A 23,832-nucleotide genomic window follows, 5' to 3' on the forward strand; every position below is an offset into this window, starting at 1 on the left:
CAAGCATACATGCCTTCTGTTAGAAATCGGAGGATGGAAAAGCGGAAGGAAGGTCTAACAAAGACTGCTTCAAAGACCTTCAAAAATTATGAGGAACTTGGGGGTGCTGGTTGGCTTAGTCAGTAGAGCATGTGGCTCTTGATCTTGGAGTTACAAGTTCAAGTCCCCATGTTGGGTATAGATATTGCTTTAAAAAAATTTTTTTTAATTGTGAAGAATAAGATCCTCTAAAATGTTCTTACTTTTTACTTATGTTTAGACTTCCTGGCTGGAATTCCTTACCATCCCTTCCTTCTGTCTAACTAAAACCCCAAGTCTCAGGTGGTAGCGAGCTAGTTTCAACCTTACCTCTACATCTACTTTCTGTTTGGAATTTTGAATCAGCCCCAAATTACTGAAAAATGCATACTCATCTGCACATTAGTACCGTTATTCTGAGTAGTGTGTGTATGTGTGTGTGTGTAAGATGTGGCAGAAAGCAAATGATCTATAGTGTGATATTCTAATTCTAGTATCCCAGGTGACTCTGAGAACCAGACACTTCCTGTGGCAAAAGGGGTCTACAGATGTCAGGATAGAAGAGGTTGGGTAAACACCCTAGAGTGCTTTTAGCACTTCCCTGACAATGCTAAGACCTTACAAAATTTTAACTCTAATTACCCCCTCCTGTCTTTTGTGTTATTGTTGTTATGTATTTTAACTTTAGACCTAGAAACAATGAACAATCTAGTGGCAGTAAACATTGCTAGCACCCAGGCTTTGAGTGAAATATCATTTCTTAAAATACCATTTCTCAGTAAAAGAAACCAGGAATGCTTGGAGAAATCTCAGATTCCGGGTTTGAGGCAAGAGAGATACAAGATGAGCAAGGAGTATGCTGTCCTACCAATCAGCAAAGAAACTATGGAAAACTATTGGGACTCAGCCAAAAGGAACTGGAAAACAATCTGTAGATCCTTCTACCAGCTTAAGAATGGAATAAATCAAGCTTCAATAAGAGCAATCACAATAAAATGAAAAGTGACAAGTAGGTTTAAATCCACAAGTTCAAAATGATTAAAGAAACCAAATCTAATAAATCACCTTTGAAGGATACTGTTTATTTAGCAAACTGGTACATAAAGGTAAGAATCAAGCATTTATCCTACTTTTCCTGTACCTCTGGGTAAGAAAACTAGTAAATGTAGAAAAGATTATAGCACTGGAAATCACCATTTGGCAGACTCTAAGGAATCAAAGATCTAGATATTGTGTATCTGTGTTAGGGGGGCCCTTAGCTGGTGTATTAAATCAAGAATATGCAGATTATGTCCTGCTGAAGGAGAAGGCATAAACCATCCACACAGGGATCAGCAGGTAGCTTCCTCAGCATCAAAGCTCCCACTTTGGGGAAGTGAAAACCCCAGGGTCATTTTGATGAAGCCATAGTTTCCATACACTCACATGAAGGAAGAAAAGTCACATGATTTATTACAAATGCCAGAAACCAAGAATTGGGGGAGTAGGGGGCACACAAGAAGCCAGGGCAAAGGCAGTTTTCTGTCCCAGGTCAGGAGCAAGCAGGAGCTAGAGAGCAGGGTAGCAAGCACTTATTACTTATAAGGTGGTTGGGGCAGAAGCCACTAACTTTTTCCAGGCTCCACTCTACATGTTTATTTTAAAAAGTACCCAAGAGAAAGCAAAGCAGGAACCTGGATGGGGATCCTCAGCTCAGGTCTTCATCGAAATATCCAAACTCTGGCATGTACGGTACAGTATAGGGAACATAATAATACTGTAATCACTTTATAGAGCGACAGATGGTGACCAGATTTCTTGTAGGATCATTTCCTGATGTATAAAAATATGAAATCATCTATGATATACACCTGAAACTAATAGGATACTGTATGTCAATTATACCTCAATAAAAAAATAAAATTCCAGAAACAAATATCCAGACTTTGGGTGTAAGCAGGGTTGTCATACCAAGAAATGCCTAGCAGCAACTCCAAATAGCGGTTTCCTCATCACAGTGTCTGTGGTTGCTAACATCAAAAGGAGACAATTGCAACTGTGCCTTTTTTTTTAAGATTGTATTTATTTATTTATTTATTTATTTATTTATTCGACAGAGGAACACAGCAGTGGGAGTGGCAGGCAGAGGGAGAGGGAGAAGTAGTCTCCCCCCAAGCAGGGAGCCCAACACAGGGCTTGATCCAGGACCCTGGGATCATGACCTAAGCCAAAGGCAGACACTTAACTGACTGAGCCACCCAGGCGCCCCCCCGACAATTATTTAATAACAGCCACAGGAAACTAAAAATCCAGGTGCTAATACTAGTGGAAGAAAGAAAATAATCACCACGGTAAGAACAGAGGTTATTCGCAGGGGTGGGAGGCTGTGTTCGGGATGTGCCCCTGGAGTGGTTGGCCGGTCCTCTGTCCTGACGGATGCCAGTTACAAGAGGGTTCGCCTTTTTATAACTCATTAAGCTGTTCATTTGTTTCATGTGGCTTTCTGTATTTGTATCCTATTTGACAGTTTACAAAAAAGTTTAAGAAATCATACGGAAACCAGTGAAGCTCTTATCTCCCTGCCTGCCTATGCTCAAGGTCCCATACTCCCTTGTCCGGGAGAAGGCTTGTCTCATTTCCTTAATGAGGAAGGTGGGAGGAGAAAGAGCTAAAGGGTAGAAGAGGGCTGCAGACGTATATATCTGGGAAACCCAAGTGCCATCCTTGTGTCTCCATCTGCGTGTATACGGAAAGATGTAGTTAACAAGTTTCGGTGTCAGGCAGGCATTGTTAAGAATGTTCCCAGATTCCATGAGCCCAGTCTTACGTTGGTGAGCAAAAGTGGTAAGGCATGTGGGTTTTTTGGGAGGCAAGGTGTGCTAGGGAACAACTGGCTCCATCTCTCCCTATCAAGGCTGAAGTCCACAGCTCTGGCATTTCACATTCCCCTATGAGAACCTGTGTAAGAGAGGCACTTGCAGGTACACAGAGGTAAGAGCTTGTGGTATGGTTTGAATTTCAAAGGTAAAAGTTGAAATATTGGTAATCTTATGTATACAACAGAACACAATTTACATTGATTCTTCCTAAGCCAGCAGAGAACACCCTAAATTGTGGCTTATTGGAATATAGAATATTCACTGATGGTTTGAGCAAGTCGCTCAATACCACTCCAGTGAAGCCCCAAAGAGAATATTACATCTTAAATCAGAAAGCTAAGGCGGGGGCACCTGAGTGGCTCAGTGGTTAAGCCTCTGCCTTCAGCTCAGGTAGTGATCCCAGAGTCCTGGGATTGAGCCCCACATCGGGCTCTCTGCTCAGCAGGGACCTGCTTTCTCTCTCTGCCTGTCTCTCTGCCTACTTGTGATCTCTGTCTGTCAAATAAATAAATAAAATCTTAAAAGAAAAGAAAGCTAGGGCGGCACCCGGGTGACTGTCAGTTAAGCCTCCCACTCTTGTGATCTCCTGGTCCTGAGATCAAGCCCCTCGCTGGGCTCTGCACTGAGCGTGGAGCCTGTTTGAGATTTTCTCTCTCCTCTCCCTCACCCTCCCCCACTCCCTGCTTGTGCTCTCTAAAAATAAATCAAATCAAATAATATAAAATAAAATAAGAGTTAACAGTTTATGACTCACGATTTCAAAATGCATAGGTGTCCCTGTAGGGGGCGGTAGTTAGGACATCAGTAGACACAGTCTTGGCAAGAACTAGGCAGACAGAAACCCCTAGCTAGCTATGTCTACTAGCACCTAAGAAAAATGAAGCTGTCTTTATAGAGTTTCAAACATTTTCAGACTAATAAAACAGGTGTTTCTGGTCACTTTGTGTGTGGGGGGGAAAGGCCAGGATTGTCTAGGGAACAGACTGTCTACACCTGGCTGCTTCGGCTCCCACACCACAGCACGTAAAGCACTACTGCTGGTGTGGGCTGTGTGAGGCAGCTCAGCTTCCACAACCAAACATCACAGACTGGGCGACTCAAACAACAGAAAGTTTGCTGACAGTTCTGGAGGCTGGAAGTCCGAGACGAGACCCAGTTCTGGTAAGAGCTCTCTTTCCGGCCTGCGGATGCTGCTTTCTCATCGTGGTGTCACACAGGCAGGGAGAGAGAAAGCTCTCTGGTGTTTTTTACAAGGACGCTAAGCCTGTCTGATCCGCGCTGTACCCTTACATGCTGAATTACTTCCAGAAGAGGTACTTCCTACCTCTACAGTCACACTGGGGATAAGGGCTTCAGCCTAGGCATTTTGCGGGACACAAACATTCAGTCTTTAACACAAGCATATATTTACATGAATGTGAAAACGGAGGCTAACGTACTACCTTAAGCCAGTTCTCCAGATGCTGACCCTATTTCAGTTGCAGCTCAAAACTAAAAATATGACTTGTGAGAAACTGCTAACTTGTTTATTTATTTATTTAAAGAGGTGGGTGGGGGTGAGGAACAGAGGGAGAGGGAGAGAGAGAGAATCGTAAGCAGGCCACACAACCAGCGTGGAGCCCCACACATCTCAGATCCTGACCTGAGCAGAACTCAGGAGTCAGATGCTTAACTGACTGAGCTCCCCCTCACCCCCAGGCACCTTGAGAAACAGTAACTTTAAAATTTGGATACTTAGAGTTCTCTTAATTCAGTCATACTTAAAATCATCTCCACAGTTTTAATTATTTTGCAAAATAGTGCTGGCCCTTCCAAAGCCATGCTTTGCATTTAATTATAGTAAAATATTTTTCACTCATACTACAATGATTTGGAACTTGGGATAATGCTGATAGAAGTGTTTACCTTCCCTTCCCTAACACTTTCTTGTGTGTACAGAGCAATAGCAAGAACAGAATTTTACAGAAAATAGGCACAATAAATGAAATACCTCAGGCCGCAAACTGAGGAATGCTTTTTTGTAAAAATAACCAATACCATCACCTTTCTTTAAAAAGTACACTGGAGAGACAAATGAAATGCTAGGACTTGAAAAAAACTAAAAAGATATGATCCACGAACTCAAAATTGTATATACTTCACATATATAATGATAAATCCTTAAAATGTGACAATGGGAGTTTTACTGGGCCTGAGCCATAGGGAAGAATTCCCAGAGGCTGGACTCCAGTCAGGATTCTATAGGACCTAGGTAAGCTAAAAGCAGAGGAAGGTGATTGCAACTGTTTTCATCTATTCCATAAAACAGATCTCTAAAACACTACTGGACATCACATGACTGGCCCAGCATTAATTGCTATGTGTCCTTAAAAGCAATAAAAGGGTCTATAATCCAATTATAGATTGAAATCGTCTATAATCAACGGTTTCACTAACTCTGTCCTTTGACTCACTCAGGCCAAATTCAAGCAGTTTTACCACATATTCAGTGATTTACTTATTTTTATTGAAAACACAAATATTAAAGAAAACCATTTAAATAAATTAAAAATCATTCCACATCCCCCTACACTAACACAAAGGATTTGTTTTGCTTATTACCTTCCACATGCAAAAAGATTTTACGAAGTCACAATCATAGTACGCATACTCTTTTCTACGGTGCTTATTTGACTTACCGAATCACAGACACAACCATGTTTTTACAGTCTTCCAAATAATTATTTTAATGGCAGTATGATACTTCATTATTTTATCAGTCCGCTTTCTTCTTTGACACATAGACTATTTTCAATTTTTTTTGCTATTATAAATAATGCAGACATAAACATCCTCATGCATTTCCCTTTGTTTTGTTTTTATATTATTCTTTATGTTACAAATCTAGGAGTAGAATTTATGGGGTAGAGATATGGCCCTTTTTTGGGCTCCTTCTACGTGGTACCATATTGCATTCCCAAAAGGTTGCATCTATTTAAAATGCCACCTGAAATGAATGCATTGAACAGTCCCTTTCTTAAAAAAAAAAAAAAATCAGAAGAATTAGGTAGTTTTCAACTTTCATGTTTTAAGTTAAAAAATAATTACTGTGTCTTTAAGAAAATGAAGAGTGTGGAGAGATGGTCTATCAGATCACTAAAACTTCAGCTAACTTAAGCAGTGCTTCCCAACTTTTATCAAGTTTTGGCACACACAGAAAGTAATACTGCAGGCACACTGGGGAAAGTGGACAAAGGTGTTTCTGCTCAGAAGCTCCAGCCACCCAGGCTACCTCTAGCTGCCCCAGGGGTTATGGGAACCCACATGTAGGCACATCTGTGGCCCAAAGTCCATGGGTCATGAAGTTCTAATCAGGGAGAGGTTAAGTGACTGTGACTCAATTCAAGTCACAAAAAAATCTAGTTAGTGGCACAGCTGGGAAATGAATGCAAATTTCTTCTCATCAATGTATTTTCTATTACATCACAACTGTTCTACATGCCTTCTGGCTCTAAAAGTCAATTTTGTATGCAGTAATGTATCTACACTTATGAATAAAGAGGATTTTTCTAACATGCTTGAACTAAAGACACCTAAACTAGCAATTTACATCAAGGCTGAAAATTAAAAATAGCTCTTAGCATTAGCAAATATTTAACTATTTTCTCTGCAAATGTTCAGATTTGCTATTCTTTAAAATTTAGTTTGTAAACTCTGAACAGTAATAATCTTTTGCACAGTATCTTGTATACCTCAGGCAGTCAGCAAATAAAGAACAATAAATTATACACACTACAAAGAAAAAAAGACTTAAAATAAGTCCACATTCTAAACACATCTAACCATGGAAAAATGCTGTTTTAAAGTGTTGATTTTGTAGAGGTAGAGAAGAGTCCCTCCTTAAAATTTCAAATTCCTTGCTAGCTAAATGGAACCTTAATATACACTAGTACATTACAGGGTCAGAAGAGACATTTCATTCCAAAGAATGATTCTGACCTGCACCCAGTGTTGATGCTACCAGGAGAATAATTCACTACAAAGGTTTTTCACTTTTTGCCAAGTGTCCAAAATTCCATATTACCTTGAAAAGCAGAGATTATAGGGTGTTAACCCTACTGATTCAAATGTAAATACACATAGGATTTTTCCATTAATCACTGCGTTAAGGTGAAGAGTTGGGGTTAGACATGGGAATTCACCCATTATGTGTCAGGCCACAACGATAAGTAAGGGACTCCAAATCCCAAATTCTGTCTTTCTCTGTCTCTTTTATTACACCCTAAAACAGTGATTACTGGGTCCACTTCTATGGATTCAATCAGACATTATACACACAAACACATCCATGGGACCGCATGGCGCTTGGAAGATTGCCCACTATTTCCCACTTATTAAGATCTGGATCATATTTCTCAATGCTCTGAAGATACGTTCCTTTTGAGTAGGAATATCCCCCAGTGACATAAATACATCCATTCATGATGACGGCACCACACTCCATCCTCCTTTCCATCATGGGAGCTATTTCTCTCCATTCATTTTGTTCAGGGTCATAGCATTCCGTGATTGTAGTCTGTCCGCCAACTAGATAGAGCTTATTTTCAAATGGAACTGAACACAATCCATATTCTATTAAAAAGAGAAAAAGCAAAATTTTATTAGGATAACAAACAGAGATCCCTTAGGCTGGTGATGTAAGAATCCCTTACAATGCAGCATACAAAAATCGAGTCGTCTTGACATTCTGATTCCTCTACCACATCACTGAGCCTTAAAATCCATCCCCTATCACCAGCCTTCCACCCCTATCACCACCATTCAGACTGCCTCGCCCTGCCATTCTCTCTCAGGTGGTCCCTCCTCTGGCTTTACAGGGTGCCAGGGAGGAAGTCCTCCTCAGACCTCTACCCAGCACAGACACCTTTTATTCTACACTCTGGGTACAAGTTGTGGAGACCCCCTGACATTCTGACGTGAAGACGTCTGAGGGAACTGGTGTAGGCTCCTTCAGGTCTTAGTGGCCACCCCTACAACCAGGGGCAGGCACTCTGTAGCGTCTGCAGCGCCGGGGGCAGGACGGAGGACCTGGCTTGCCTCTCTCACACTGCTGCTCAAAAAAGACAAAACCAGATTAGTGGGGATCTAGAGTCTATGATCCTAAGAGACCAAAAGCAGCTCAAAGGCAGACAGCTGCTGTGTGGGGTCTGGATCCCAGGCTGGGAGTCTGCCTCTGGAGTTGGGAGGAGGTGGGTCAGCCTTCTGGGCTGTTTTAATTTTTCCCATATTATTTATCCCTCTCCCTCCGCCCCCTGCCACCCACAGGCAATCAAGGCACCCAGCTCTTCTGGAACCTCACGTCCTCTCCCTTCCCAGCACTGTCCCTCAGGCGACGCAGGCGAGGCAGGCAAGGCGTCTGAGGTACCAAATGCAAGGCTGCTGCTCTCATTCTCTGAGATGGACTCGGACTCTGTGCCTCTGGCATCGCTCTTGCCTCACCCTGGTCCCAGCTGTGCTTCTTCCTTGCCCCCATTTCCAGCACCACGACTAACCTGTGAGTTCATTCTCCGGGAATACCAACCGTAGGATTACACTTAAACACCCCTAGCTGCAGGCCGGGAGAAGGAGCAGGACTTGTCAGGGCCCAAAAGTTATGGCAAATAAATGAAGACTCAGCTTGCTATTGCTGAGGGCTTCCTCCTGCCTAGAAACTTCTGCTCCCAGGACTTGACACAACCGCCCCCTTCTTGTCATCCAGGTCTCATCTTACGGTCATCTCCTCAGAGCGCCCTCCCCTAACCACCCAGCCTGACGTGGCCAGGCAGGCATCCCCTCCACCTCACCCTCTTTCATATTCTCCACAACACTTTTCACTGTCTGACGTTTCTTGGTGACTGTCCGTCTCCCCTCCGACAGTGTAGGACCTGCATCCTGCCCACTATTCCATCCCTGTTGGGGAATGGCAAGTGTCTGGAACCTTGTAAGGACTCATTAAAGTTTGTTGGATCAATGAATGAATTGGAACTTGTACCCTCTGCACCCAAATGTGCACTCCCATTATTCTGTGGGGGAAAATACAAAGCTTATAAGCCCCCCTTCAGAAAGAGACAATGTATAATAAAAAATGTGATTTCCCCTTTAAGAAGGTCAGCACATTCTTATCAGTAAAGTTCTTGCTATCTAGGTTTCAAAGGCTAAGGAAAAATCTCAGAAGATGAGTCCACACACTGGTTGTTCTCAAAGTATCTGACAGCGAGGAAAACAAGAATTCTCCTACCCTTGTAAAGCCCCATTTATTTTACCCGGGTTTCCAGTTACTATACATGCAGAAGTTTTGTAGAATTTGTTTTGGTACTTGTGAAACATTGTTTATATAAATTATATGAGTGATTCTATTAAATGGTTGTGAAAATTAATAATTCAGAAATTTTATCAGTTGGTGTGATTCAACGAGTTCACTAGGCTTTTCTTAAATTTCAAAGTTTAGCAAAAAATCCTCAATTTGTGGTTTTTTTTTTTTAAAGATTTTATTTATTTATTTGACAGAGAGAGATCACAAGTAGGCAGAGAGGCAGGCAGAGAGAGAGAGGAGGAAGCAGGCTCCCCGCTGAGCAGAGAGGCCGATGTGGGACTCGATCACAGGACCCTGAGATCATGACCTGAGCCGAAGGCAGCGGCTTAACCCACTGAGCCACCCAGGCGCCCCCAATTTGTGGTTCTTAATAAAAATATCTTGATCTTCCTATAGCAGGAAAAATGTTTAAAATAAGGTGATTCCTGGGGCACCTGGTTGGCTCAGTTGGAAGAGCATGCAACTCTTAGTGTTGTGAGTTCAAGCCCCATGTTCCGTATGGAGATTACTCAGATAAATAAACTTTAAAGAACAGAAAAAAATAAAATAAAATAAGGTGTTTCCTGATAGTTCTTTTCCTGTTACCCAAATCAACATAACCTTCTGTTATTGTTGATGGAAACTTCTTCTTCCACAGGTGTAACTGCTTTTTTCCTGTTGGTCACTCTACAAAGCTATTGAGCCCAAAGGTCTGTGCCTTGTTTATTGAGCTCCTAGCACTACACATCACATTCGGGAAATACTCAGCAAACCTTTGTTGGGCAAACAAAGGAATGAACAATTTCAAACTAAGTACAAGAATGGCACCATCTGTCATGGCTCAAGAAGTTTACACATAAATATTCACTATAAACACACACCAGTCTGTATTCAGGGTTGCATGAGTGATATGAAGAAAGCCATGCAGGGATTCACAGACAACCACAATATTTTCAGATATTCAATATCCACTGAAATGATTTAGACTTTTTTCCCAAGATTATTCACATTGAAAAGACCTGTAAAGCTTATCTAATCTAACTTCTTTACTAGAAAGTAAGACCCAAGAGCTTAAGCCGCTGCCCACGACTAGCCATGTGAATAAATGGCAGAGCCAGGAGAGAACTCTCTTCCCACTTGATGCAGCTCTCCATAGGCTTTATCCCTTTACTACTTTCTGCTTCTTCCCTGGTCTTCCCACACTCTTCCTTCCCAGCTCATCCCTTAAACAGTGCCGTTTCCCAAGACTCTGTGCATAGCTGTACTCTGAGTCCTACCCTCCCAATGCACCTCAACCATCTCCACACCCACAGTCATAGATAGCCTCCAAGCAAAGGACACCTTGATCTCTAAATTTGGCCCCACTCTTCCTCCTGAGCTGCAGACCCGTATTTCCCAATCCCTGATGGACAGCTTTCGTGGGTTATCCAACCAGTCCTCCATAGTTAACTATAAAACTGAGCTCCAACTCGGCTCTCAACTCTCTCATGTTGAATGCGTAACATTCCTCACATCTACCCGTTTTTCACCTCCTACCGCTTTCAGGCTTTCAGCATATCTCACCTGGTGTATTATGACAATTTTAACAGATTTCCCTGCTGTCTTTCTCCTAATCTATTCTAAAAGGCTCAAGACCTTTAGTAGTTCTCCATTTTTAAATTTCTCCTGACTGCCATTGGAAGCCCTCTGGGAAATGCTCTTCAACCGAACTCTCCCATCCAATCTCTCATTCTACCCTCTCACATCTCATCATACACATCCACTCCCGAGTCCCCAAATAAACCTGGAACTTGCCTTCCTGCTTCCCACCACTGGTTCCCTTCTGCCAGAAAACACTTCTTCAAAAAATACCTTAATTATAGCCATTCTTTAAGGCCTAACTCATAACAACATACTCCTGGAATTCTAAGATTTCCAGATTTCCTTTAAATTAGACTCAAGCTCTTTCTACCCTTAATTTCAAGAGCACTTACTTGTATACCTGCCTTGTATTCCTGTTATGTATGTATATTTGCTACTAGATTCTGGGTTCCTGTAGCAGTAGAGACAAGCCCTTAATCATCTTTGTGTCTTACAGAATAACGAGAATGGTATCTTTCCCAAGGTAAGGTCTCAATAAATATTACCTTGCATTTAATGAAATTAGAGTCCCTTGGTTTTTAACTATCCAAAAGTACCACCCTTAAAGGTATTGAGAAAAAAAGATAACACTTGTATTACCCTTGAAAAATAACGGTAGTCATGATTTCTTTGTAGTCTAAGCTATGTATCTGTAAGGAAGGCTCAAGACTGGCACTGTAGGGGCGCCTGGGTGGCTCAGTGGTTAAGCCGCTGCCTTCGGCTCAGGTCATGATCTCAGGGTCCTGGGATCGAGTCCCGCATCGGGCTCTTTGCTCAGCAGGGAGCCTGCTTCCTCCTCTCTCTCTCTCTCTCTGCCTGCCTCTCTGCCTACTTGTGATTTCTCTGTCAAATAAATAAATAAAATCTTTAAAAAAAAAAAAAAAGACTGGCACTGTACATTCCTGGGGAGGTGCTCCCACGATGAAGAAGAAGCATACCTTGCTACAGTTCACAGGATGCAACTCCAAATGCCTTCAGGGGCTACGGAGCTAACAGACTAGTTGAATGAAGCAGGCCAGGAGGAGGAGAAGCAAGAGCACAGTCCCCCAGGTCTATGACGGGATGAGAATGGAAGAGACTAGTGAAATGGAGCATGCAGGTGCCATTTAAGTGAGCAGCCACTACGTGGCTCCAGTGATCTCTGCCAGAAGGGAATGTGGTCCATGGTTGCTACAATTTTTCCAAAGGCCAGAAATCATGACTTTTCTTTGAAATCTCCTAGATTTTAAATATTGGTAGCAAGTCAGTTAAAAATATCTTAAGCACTGAAAGCCAAAAAGAACAGACCAGGCAGGGTACCAACTTGCTACCTTTGTTTCTTGCATTATGTCAGGAAAAAGTCCAATGGAAAGCAAAACTTAACAAACATTATTATATGTTCCCATCGATTTATAGTCAAATTTAGTATTTATTTCTGATTTATTTTTTAGTTGGCCATGGATTTTCATGCTTTGGCTTACATCTCATTGCCTTTCAGACTCCCGTTCAAGCAGTGAACAAGGTACATGTAGCTTAAATATGTTATAAGATGTTTGAAGGATCCCTTATATGAAATATATATTAAATTGGTAATGTAAATAACTGCGCTCTAATTTGTTAATATGACTTTTCATATACTGGACTTTCTTTGTAAAGATGTCAAAGTCATGTCTAACTGTTAAGGTTAACAGGGGGAAGAAGCAGTTCTTAAACACATGGCCTCCCCGCCAGATTGCCTGGATTTGAACTTCACCTCTAACAAGCACTAGCTAGCTGATCTTGGGAAATTTATTTAGTGTCTCTGTGCCCCAGTGACCTGCAAAATGAAAGAGTAGTACCTAGCTCACAGGATTGCTGTAAGGTTTAAACAGATTACGACATAAAAAAATTACTGGAATAGTTAGTGCCTGGCTCATACTAACTAAATAAATGTTAGCTACAGCTCAATTTGAGCTGGTATTATTATTTTCCATTATAACTTCATTGGTCATAACAGAAAGTGGTGGGGGGTCTGAGCTAATACATCTGGGCTACTAGGAGGAAGAAGGCAGCCTGTTCCATGATGTCTTCAGAGCCAGGACGGGCTGTGGCTGAAGTCTCTTGTTAGGCAAAGCCTGTGGCCTATGGAGCTCCAGCCCAGGTGCAGAGGACTTTTTCTGAACCACGAGATGAAAGGTCTGTTGCTGGGGTGGATCCAGCTGCACTGGTCCAGAGCAGGACAGCCTGCTCCACTCCCTTAAGGAGAGGAAGGCTGCTTAGTCGCTGTAGCATGGAGTATGCCATCAGACTGCTGAACTGAACCTTGGTCCACCACTTCCAAACTGTGTGACCTTATCCTTTCTTGCCACCATTTCTAAATATGTAAAATGGGTATAAACAATACCTATTCACAGGGCTATAGACATAAATTAAGGTAATATTATGTGTAAAGTGTTTAGTCAGTACCTGACGTGTAGAAAGTGTTCAGGAAGGTTAACTGTTACTATCACTCTCAGATGGTTCAAGCTTGCGAATTTCAACCATGCTCGCCAATGACTCACAGAGATAGAAGCCTTATGCTATATGGAAAATTATTCAAAGTAGTATAGTGATATGGTGATATAAATCTTTCCTAATGAAAAGTCTCAAACATATGCCATAACTGTAACAGGCTATGGCTCATACTTCTCAGAGCTCTTCACAAAGAGACAAGTCAAAGAACAAAGGCACAGTAGGCAGAAGGCTGGCCATTCCTTATGGGCAGACCACAGGTCCCCTTCCTGATTGTTAAAGTAAGGCTAACACAGGGTTCTGCCCATCCCAGGAGTAAGGTGCTTAATAGTTATCGAGACCCAGAAAGAACATGCCTTTAAAAGAAGACACCACCTCCTGTTGAACACAATCAATGGTCACTCCCCCCAACTGTTTGACAGACTAGTGCTTTTTTTTTTTTTTTTTTGACAGTTTGGTGACTTTTTAAAATTTAAATTCAATTAGCCAACATATAGTACATCATTAGTTTCAGATGTAGTATCTAATAATATATCAGCTGCATGTAACACCCAGTGCTCATCACCTCACATGCCCTCCTTAATGCCCATCACCCATTTACCCATCCCCCACCTCCCCTCCAGCAACACTCCATTTGTTTCCTATAGTTAAGAGTCTCTCATGGTTTTTCTCCCTCTCCAATAACTTCCCATTTAGTTTTCCCTCCCTTTCCATGTGGTCCTCTGCGCTGTTTCTTATATTCTACTTTGAGTGAAACCATAGGCTGTCTTCCTCTGATTGATTTATTTAGCTCAACACGATACCCTCCAGTTCCATCCATGTCCATGTAAATGGTAAGTATTCATCCTTTCTGATGGCTGAGTAATATTTCATTGTGTATATATATATATTCCACATCTTCTTTATCCATTCTTCTGTCAATGGACATTTAGGCTATTTCCATAGTTTGGCTATGGTGGACATTGCTGCTATAAACATTGGGGTGCAGCTGCCCCTTTGGATCACTACATTTGTATCTTTAGGGTAAATACCCAGTAGTGTGATTGCTGGGTCATAGGGTAGCTCTATTTTCAACTTTTTGAGCAACCTGCATACTGTTTTCCAGGCCGGCTGCACCAGCTTACATTCCCACCAACAGTGTAAGACAGTTCCCCTTTCTCTTCATCCTTGCCAACATCTGTCATTTTCTGACTTGTTAATTTCAACCCTCCTGACTGGCGGGAGGGGGTATCTCATTGTGGTTTTGATTTGTATTTCCCTGATGCCAAGTGATGTTCAACATTCTCTCATGTGTCTGTTGGCCATTTGTATCAGACTAGTGCTTTTTAACTGTCTACAAGAATTGTTTCATATAATGCATATACATGAAAGAACGCACACAACACAGGAATAAGAAACACAACAAAAGAACCTAGGTGAAGAAAATTTTAAAAAGAAGCTACCATTTTTAACCACCCAGGCTTAAAATGTGTCTCATAAAAACATCAGGGAAAGTATTTGTAGATGTGATCTAATCAGAATAGCCTGTGATTACTGTTAGATGGACATATGAATATTCTGAGCCTTCTAATTACACCCATGGGTAGTCTGCTGTAAGTCTAGCATTTTCTTTTTCCAGGCCATTTTTAGCTGTCCCTCATAGTCTAAACTGTATTACAACATGTGCTCCCTGGAACAGTATTTAATTACCTGGATGTGGACTGGAGGTGATGAGGCTCCACTCATTGATATCTGAGTTGTAGCTCTGGACCTTGTCGTAGGTGCAGCTCCCTCTGTAGCCACAGTGGCCGCCAATGACATAGATAACTTCGTGTAAGACGCAGGCAGTCGCATTTCCCACGCCTGTGTGTTAATCAAAATCATGTCTTCAGATGGATCTATTGTTGTGTTTCATGATGAATATTTGGGCTAAATTCATTATTGTTTCTGTTGCTACTGACAGTAGATGTCAGGTCCTGTGCTAAGTGCTATGAGAGATGGAAGACTGAATACGAAAGGTCCCTTGCACTCTTCTTCTTCTTTTTTTTTTTTTTAAAGATTCTATTTATTTATTTGACAGACAGAGATCACAAGTAGGCAGAGAGGCAGGCAGAGAGAGAAGAAGGAGGCTTCCTGCTGAGCAGAGAGCCTGATGTGGGGCTGATCGACGCTGGGATCATGACCTGAGCCGAAAGCAGAGGCTTTAACCCTCTGAACCACCCAGGCGCCCCCTTGCACTCTTCTAAAAGAGGGTGAGATACTTACCCAAATATTTAGAGCACCGGGTACAGAACCACTGTGAACATTCAGAGCCTGGAGAACTGCTTTGAGCAGGGAAATGATGGCTGGAGGTAGCAGAATTTGACCTGGGTCCCAGCAGGTAGGACTTTGGCAGGTAGAGGTGAGAGAAAGCCTCCGACGCAGAGGAAAAGGCAAGTGCAAAGACCCAGTGGGCAATGTCGCGTATCCCCATTTGATGCCAGCACGCGCAAAGGCAGGTGGCCCAGCTGGAGTTGCCAGATGGGAATTGAAGCTGACACAGTAAGTTGGAAGCCACACTGCAAAGGATCCTGGTCCCCAACTATGAAGACTTCATTCAGCAAGACTTTAAAGATTTTTAAACAGAGGAAGAGAAAGACTACAGAAGCAGAAGGACAAAAAGAGCCAGACATCCAGATATTGGCCCAGGTGGGAAGTATTGAGGGCCCAATTTAGAAGGGGTTTTGGGTGTGGAGGGAAGGGCATGGAGGTAAGAGAGACAGATAAACACATAAGCCTTGATGCCCGACTGTGTCCGAAACAAGCAAAACTGATGGTGAGGTCCTAAGTTCGGGAAATTGGGAAATGCTGATGCTCTAGGAAAATGGGGAGGAAGAAATGAGTTCGGCAGAAAAAAAAGCTCGGGGTAAGTAAGATGAGGCTCATTTTGGTGGAACACGTCAGTTTAGTCTTTCAACCAACAGTTGTTGGTTGACAAATGCTGGATGCAGTTTAATGTGCATTTCTACTCCAGCATAAATGTGAGTTTATACGCAGGGCAGCTATGATGAGTGAGAAAAAAGAAGTCAGGAGCTCCTAAATAGTCAAGTATTTATTTCTTCTCTGTACATCCCTAAACCAAAAAAGGAAATGAATTTGAAATTTGACTCTACACAATTTAAGTTCTGATTACCAGAGGAAGCTGATCGTTCACGTCATGACTACAAAAGGAAGCAAACTGGGAAAAGTAATGTTACCCTTGCAACAGAAAAATGAGAAACTTATAGTTCAAAACCAGCACTGTCCAAAGCTGGATAGAACGGATACAGGATTACCCTTCCCAAGGATGATTGAATATAACCAGGAATCAGACTTCAAGGTAAAAGTGTAACTAAAACTGGAATTTCAGACGCAGCTGGTGTGTGTGTGGGCGGGCGGGGGGGAGGTACTTCGGCGTATGAGGGTCTCCCATTCCACTCAAGGTGAAGGCAAGAACACACAAGGCTTTCTTTAACAGTGGACCCACCACGGAAGCATTTCTTTTCAGCAAGTGTGTTTCAAATATGATGTTTAAAGATCGCAATAAAGTAACCAACTTTCCTCCTCATGAAAATATGCTCTGAACTATGAAACCATGGCAACCAGTATCTCCTCATCAAGAAAGAGAGGCAGAAATGTATCCAGGTTGACAACAGCCGCTACAATATTTGAACCTTCCTTGTTTCTTTAGTAGGAAAGGAGTCAGGAGGACACTGAAGACCATCCTGGGGATGAGACCAGGAATGGGCAGTTAAGCTGAGGCAGAGTCCAAAACAGGAATGGCAGCAGCAGGGGGGGCTCTAACCCCCCCTTGTCGCCCTCTACCAACCACTACTGAACCTTCATGCATGCAGGAGAGCAGACATGATTTCCTATGAAAGATAATTTTGCTCTGTCAAAGTTGATGTGGTTTTTTTTTTATAAGCACCTTCATTATGACAATAATGAACAACAAATAGTGACAATTAACACCTACAACAACTCCTGACACTGTGTGCTTCCCCTGCTCCAGACCCTGTTCTACACACCTCACATGCATAAATTCACTTAATCCTCTCAAAGCCCTGAGCTTCATAATGTTGTCTCCCCCATTGTACAGACAATAAAACTGGGGCACGGGGAGATGAAACAATTTGCCTGAGCACACGAGCAAGGAAATGGAAAGTCAGGATTTGGACTCAAGCAGTTTGGCTCCAGGAGCAATGTGCCTGATCACAAGACCGTTCTGCCTCTCGGGCTTCCTGCCTGTCATCCAACGACCACACCAGGTCAGATTCCCAGACCAGGTCAGATTCCCACACCCTCAGTAGTATTAAAACAGAAACAGAAAGGCCTGGGAAGGAACATTTGGAATAAAATGACACAAATTTAGAAACAACCTACCAGTTGTTTTTGTGCAACTCCCCAGCACAAATGAATAAATGTAATTAAGTAAGATTCCAGTTTAACTTTTTTGCCAGTGGGAGGGAAGGAGAGCAAGGCTAATCAAGTACTGAACACAGCAGAAAACAGAGTGTTTATCAGACAGACATTGAAACCCAATAGTGTGCCTGGCTGTGTGGACCACAGGAGGGAGGGCATGGGATCTGCCCCTATCTTTCACCTTAGGAAGAAAGACTTGAATCTCAAAAAGCAGGGGCTATCTGTCTCTACTTTTTTAGAGAATGTAATTTGTTACACTCTACAGGGACCGAACCTTTCAAAGTTTTAATGAAAGACCTTTTAAAAGAGAGATGATCAGATAATGGGAGGGAAAAGACTGAATATTTAAAAAGAAGAACTGAAAAGGGTTCAATTTCAAGAGCATAAATAAATAAATAAGAACTAATAAAACCACCCAACTTTCTCTTTTCATTTAGCCTTTGACTTAAATATAAATTCTAAGGACCTGAAGCAAGATCTAAACTTGAAACAGGCTGTAGAGTAAGTGGGATGAAGTATACTGTTTTCTTATATAAATGATATTTTTCTAGTCTGAGGAACATGCTCTAATCACATAACCTCAGACAAGTTGGGGACTGCTCTACTGTGCTTCTACTTGGAACATTCTGTCCACTATTATTTGTATAATCTATTATAGTTCTTAGATAGCATTCCAAAGTGATGCATTCTTTTTAAAGTTCTCTGCAGGAGAATTTAGACCACTGGCCTAACCTCAAACATCTAGAAAATTAGAGAGTAAATATAATCTGGACTTACCTTTAATCATGTTTGCAATAGGAATCCATTTCTCTTTTAATGGATCATAGAACTCGGCCTCTTCTGCAGGAGCCCCTTTCCTGTAACCGCCTAAAGCGTAGACGCAGCCACCCAAGGTGACGGCACAGTGGTAGTACCTGGCATTGAGCATAGGCAAACCTTCTGTCCATTCATCACTTTCACTGTTATAGATCCACACTGTGTCAAGAGCTTCTATGTTATCCGTTCTATAACCCCCAGTTACATAAATGTTGGGTCCCAAACATGTAACACCATAGCTCTCCCTAGTATAGTCTGGTATTTCCGCTCCCTGAATCCAAACATTTGTCAGAGGATCCCATATGTGAACCTCTGATAAAGGATGCCAGTAATAACCTCCAATGATGTACATTGTGGCTGTGGACCTCTGGGAAATCTCTTTATGCAGGGGATTCAGAGCATTGTATATTAGAGATCGTATCTTATTTTCAGTTAGTAGGCAGCTTCTTTGAAGACCTAAAGCTGTTTTTAAATACACTGGATCTATATCTATGTTTACATAGCTTAGTAAATTATACAGGCATTCAATTCGATTTTCCACATCATGAGCAGTCCACTTAATAACAGGCTCTATGATAGCTTCTTCTTTCCAAACACTGAGATTCTTTCTGGACAATATAAAGAGAAATTTTTCAAGGCTGATTTCCAGAAATTCTTCTTGCTGCCACACTTCCTTAAACCTTGAACAGAGAATTCTTCGAGATTCCTTCTCTAGTTCTGGACACATGTGAAATTCTGCAAAGGAGTGCATTCCAATACAATTATCAATATCCAAGTGCCTTACCAAAAACTGCTCACAAGCTTTCTTTACCGAAAAGAACTGTAGCAGATCTGCTGCTTCAAGGAGGCTTTGAACGTTTCTTTTAGTTATTTCAATCTGGGAAGTGTATGCATAATTCACAAGGCCTTCCAAAATATCATGGTGGATGCCAGAGATTTTTATTTTATTTTTAAATTTTTCTTTCATATCAGCTGTAAACATTGCCTTAAAATAATTGCTGCAAGCAGCTAAAACAGCTCGGTGACAATGGAAGATTATGCCTGAAGGACACTGAAGGGTAATATCAGTAAATAATCCATCCAAGTAGAATGTTCTGAATGCATCCAGAAAATCGACTGGATGCGCTGTATCCTTGAAAAGGTAAATATAATCTTCTTGTCCTTTTAGAGCCATGGCTGCAATAAACATGAAATAAACGGGTTTTCAATTTTGCAGATTACGGCAAATAATCAAAGCTAAGGACGCCAAGGCTTGCGATGATTGATTAGCATCGTACATACTCCAAACCTAGACTAAGTTCAGCATTCTAAGTAAGAAACGCAAAATGTGGATAGACTATTTCATAGTTTATGTGATGGTCAATTTAAATTCGGGGTAGCTTGGAGCCTGAAACAAGGCCCCCAGGGTTTTCAGTAATCTTTTAAATTAGAAATATTGATTTGCTATCCCATTCGCCCAGGCTCCGCAATCGGACCCGAACTGGCTGTCCGAGAGGACCCCGCTTGGCAAACCAACTGTCCGAGGGGTCGCCCCACTAGAGACCGGACTTTGGCCGTCTCTGCTCGGCCCCAATGCAACCTTTTTTCACTAGCTCCATCTCCCTTGCAAGTCGCATCGAGCTGCCAAAAAAGGGAGGATCGAAATAGAATTGAAAAAGAAGAAATCTCGGAAAAGGGAAACCCTGTACCTTTCTGCTTGAGAAACGAGAGAAAAGAAAGCGGCGGGGCCGCGGCCCCTCCACGGCCCCTCCACGCCCCGCCATCCCCGCGCCCCCTCCCCCGCCGCAGCCGCAGGGGTTTCCGCGCGCCCCGAGCCTGGGCCCCGGGCCCGCGTTCCCGCCGGGAGACCGCCCCGCCCCGGGCCTGGCGCGGGGACTCGACTCGAGGGCGCCGCGCGCAGCCGGCCGGGCCGGGTGCCCGCGTCCCTCTGCCCCGGTACGCCGCACAGGTGTGGGGAGGGCACAGCGGGCGGCCTCGCGCTCGACCCAGCCCAGCGCCCGCGCGGCCATTGTCTCCGCGCCTCTGCTGCCGGCGGGCTCGGGAGGCGGCGCGGCCTCGTTCTCCCGCGCCCGGCCCCGCCGGCTCCCTTACGGCTGGCCCCGGGCGGCGGGGCCACGGGACACCTACCTCCGGCGGCGGCTCCGGGACGCGGTGCTGGCCCACGGGCTAGCGGCGAGCGAGGGCGGGGGCGCCTCCGGACCCTCTGACCATCTTTGGAAGAGGCGCGGCGGAGGGTGCCTGCTAGTGCAGCTCCAGCCCACAAGCGGCTCCTATTTTGGTGCCCCGGCTGCTCCCCGCCTCCAACCGAACGGCCCCCCGCGCGGCCTGGGCGCGGGGCCACTCGCGGGAACTCCCGGGTGGCGGCACCGCGCTGCGAGCAGGGGTGGGGCGGCGGGGGGGGGGGTGTCGGCGGGCACGCGGCTGCGGCCCCTTCCCAGCGGTTCCTCCCTGCAGCAGGTGGGAAGGCTGCCCTGAGGACAGGGCTTGCGCGACTAGCTTTTTCCCCTCTCTCCTTGGGTCTGTGTTCCACACAGCACACACCCCCGAGCGTTTTCCGTCTACACCAACTCAGTAAGTCCTGAGTTAAGACCACATATGGGAGCTGAGGGGGGACTGTATCCCTTCCCCCTTCCTTCGGTGCTCTCACCAGCCCAGGCCCTAGAGGGAGAGATGGAGAGGACCGCAAACCTGGAAGGTCTGGGGTGGAAGATGCCTTCAGAATGCCAGAAGTAGCTGCCGCTTTTCCACGAACCCTATCCCGCTCGCCAGCGGAGCACTCAGGAGCTAGTCCCTGGGGCTGATGTGCACACTAACCTGGAAGCTTTCAGAAAAACGGAGAGCAGCTAAGGGGAAGGATTCAGGTTAAGGTATTTAGAGCAGAGTAGCTGGAAGAATCAGCCTCCGGTCCTTTCTTCCTGGTGACAGCAGGTCCCGTCAAAGATGTCCATGTGCTACACCAGAAGGTTCATTTTCTTCCAGCAAAAGCCAGTTTCAAATCTTGTCATTTATCATTCATCCATTCATTTGCAAGTTTTTATTGAGGGTCTGATAGGGCTAGGCATTGGTACCTAGAGATCTTATGGAGCTTACAGTCCAGCCACGTCAGGGGAGGAAAGAGACCAGGATGAAATGAACACCAGAGGCCCAGTGTGTTTCAGAGTATGGTGTGAGAGACAGGGCAATGGCCAAACTATATGTGAACACAGAACTCTGAACCACAGAAGAACCCCCGGAAGCTACACCATAACTTCTGTAGCCAGAGCAGAACAGTCAGGACATCCTCAAGGACTGCCAACTTCCCTGTTTTTGCTGGACTTCCAATTCTGGACCCATCAGGGAAAGCCTGTGTGTTCCGCAAACCAATCACATAAAATCCCCCTTATTTCTAGTAGTCTGCCTCCAGCTTTCCCAGGCCAACAACTTCCAATCAGAACATACCTGAAACCTTCCCCTTTTTTCAGTTTTATAAAGCTTTCCCAATCCTCTGTCTGCCTTTGAGCCTCTGCCAAAGGCAAGTGATGGTGGCTGACTCTGTTACTATTGCAAGAGCTGAATAGTGTCCGCTTGTTCTCATTTGGGTGGTTTTAGTTTCATTCTACAAGTCGATCTCAATTGAATTATGTGAGATGCTAAGGATGCAGCACCCCACAAACACCACCACAAGCCGACTTCACCTAGGAGCCCTAGGAATCTGTATTCGAATTTTGCACAATTCGAAGAATGAATGTGGGACCCCAAACGGAAGAAAAACAAAAGGTTCAGTATCTCAACATCTGGTGAACTGTTTGGTAGAGAAGAAAAGTATGTGAGATTTTGTTTCAGGGTTACCATTCATCTCTGCTACTTTTGTAACATATAGCCTTAAGCAAGTCACTAAATTTCTCTGATCCTTACTTTTCTGATACGTAAAACAGAAACTACTACTATTTGCTCAACTTAACATAAGGTTATCAGAAAGACAAAATAAAATTACAAATGTGAGAGCGTTTTGGATGTGGCATTTAAATATTATGTATGAAAGCTATTATAATGAGAGGATATTTACACTTAATTCTTCATCATAACCTCAATTTAGAAATTAGTATTTTAAAACATGTCTTCAAAAAATTATAAATTTTGTAGTTAGTTGTGATTATAGACAGCTTGTCCTTCGTGACTGATAATGATGTTATTGTTGGGGCTATCATCCAAGGCTGTGATTGTGACTGATTAAAGATGGGGCATTCTTTCCATGTTTGTCACTGAAGTGTCACAGATGGCTGTTTGTGGCTATGGTGCCAAGTCTGATGTATAGAAAATATTATAGACTCTACCTAACTAAGAGCAGGGGCTTCTAGAATCAAGATGGCATGTAATAAGTTATTACTAAATATTAGAATTCACTATAGTGCCATTGGCACAGGTATTTTTTTGTTTTTTGTTTTTTGTTTTCAGATTGCTGTATAGATCAATTAACACTTTTGTTTCTGGGGCACCTGGATGGCTCAGTCAGTTAAGCAGCTGCCTTCAGCTCAGGTCATGGTCTCAGGGTCCTAGCATTGGGTGCCCTGCTCGGTGGGGAGTCTGCTTCTCCCTCCACCTGCCCCCCCACTGTTTGTGCCCTCTCTTTTTCTCTCAAATAAATAAATAAAATCTTAAAAAAAAAAAAAGAAACAAAACCTTTTGCTTCCATTGCCTGATGTTGTTCCCTGGTTGTGAATATTACTTAAAAGTGTATATGTTACACATCAATTATATCTCAACTTTTTAAAAGGCAAAAAAAAAAAAAAGTGTCTATGAATATATATTAGACTGCCTCAACTTGCCAAGGGAAGAGCAGGGCCTGTAGGGGGCTGCCAGAGCAGTTCCTCTTTACCACATGCTTTGTCAAAGAGATCACTGCAAATGCTAATAGATTTGATGCACTCGGAAACATATAATTAGCATTCATAAGTTAAATAAAGTAATGACACTGTTCAAGAAAACAAATGTGCCATCTGTGAATTCAAGTCTTGAGGAAATAAAGAGCCACCGTGGAGATGAGCTATAAATGACTCTTGGCTGATATTGAGTTTGGCATGGAGTTAGATGCCTTTTGACATCACGCTTCGCTTTTCAAAAGACTCTTAGTTTCTAAAAATAACTATTTTATTTACTGTTTTAACTGTATTAGTACATCTTTCCACTAAGTATTGCTATGTCATCAACTGTTTGATATGTTGATTGTGATGTCATTAGCAATGTGTGTAAATGACGGATATATATAGGAACTTTTGTATATTTCATTTACATACTGGATTAAATAAGTTGCTGCTAAGTATAAAATAGTAAGGATATTTATAA

At 43.1% G+C, this 23,832-nt stretch overlaps 1 protein-coding gene across 2 annotated transcripts; it reads right to left on the bottom strand.

Moving 5' to 3' along the window:
* Positions 1–5,360: 5,360 nt before the first annotated feature.
* KLHL23 (kelch like family member 23) lies at positions 5,361–21,137 on the bottom strand (the record flags this gene model as incomplete). Of its 2 annotated transcripts, XM_082690581.1 has the most annotated exons (4): positions 5,361–7,487; positions 14,965–15,117; positions 18,472–19,686; positions 20,638–21,137. In XM_082690581.1, 3 exons carry the CDS (start codon positions 19,682–19,684, stop codon positions 7,177–7,179), a joined length of 1,677 nt encoding a protein of 558 aa, XP_082546707.1. In that variant the 3' UTR covers positions 5,361–7,176. The 2 variants fall into 2 exon arrangements, with proteins under 2 accessions (XP_082546707.1, XP_082546706.1); XM_082690580.1 differs by lacking the exon at positions 20,638–21,137 and having other exon boundaries at positions 18,472–19,699.
* Positions 21,138–23,832: the final 2,695 nt, after the last annotated feature.

The sequence above is a fragment of the Mustela nivalis genome (assembly GCF_964662115.1).
Source record: "Mustela nivalis genome assembly, chromosome: 11".
NCBI classification, from domain to species: Eukaryota; Metazoa; Chordata; class Mammalia; order Carnivora; family Mustelidae; genus Mustela; species Mustela nivalis.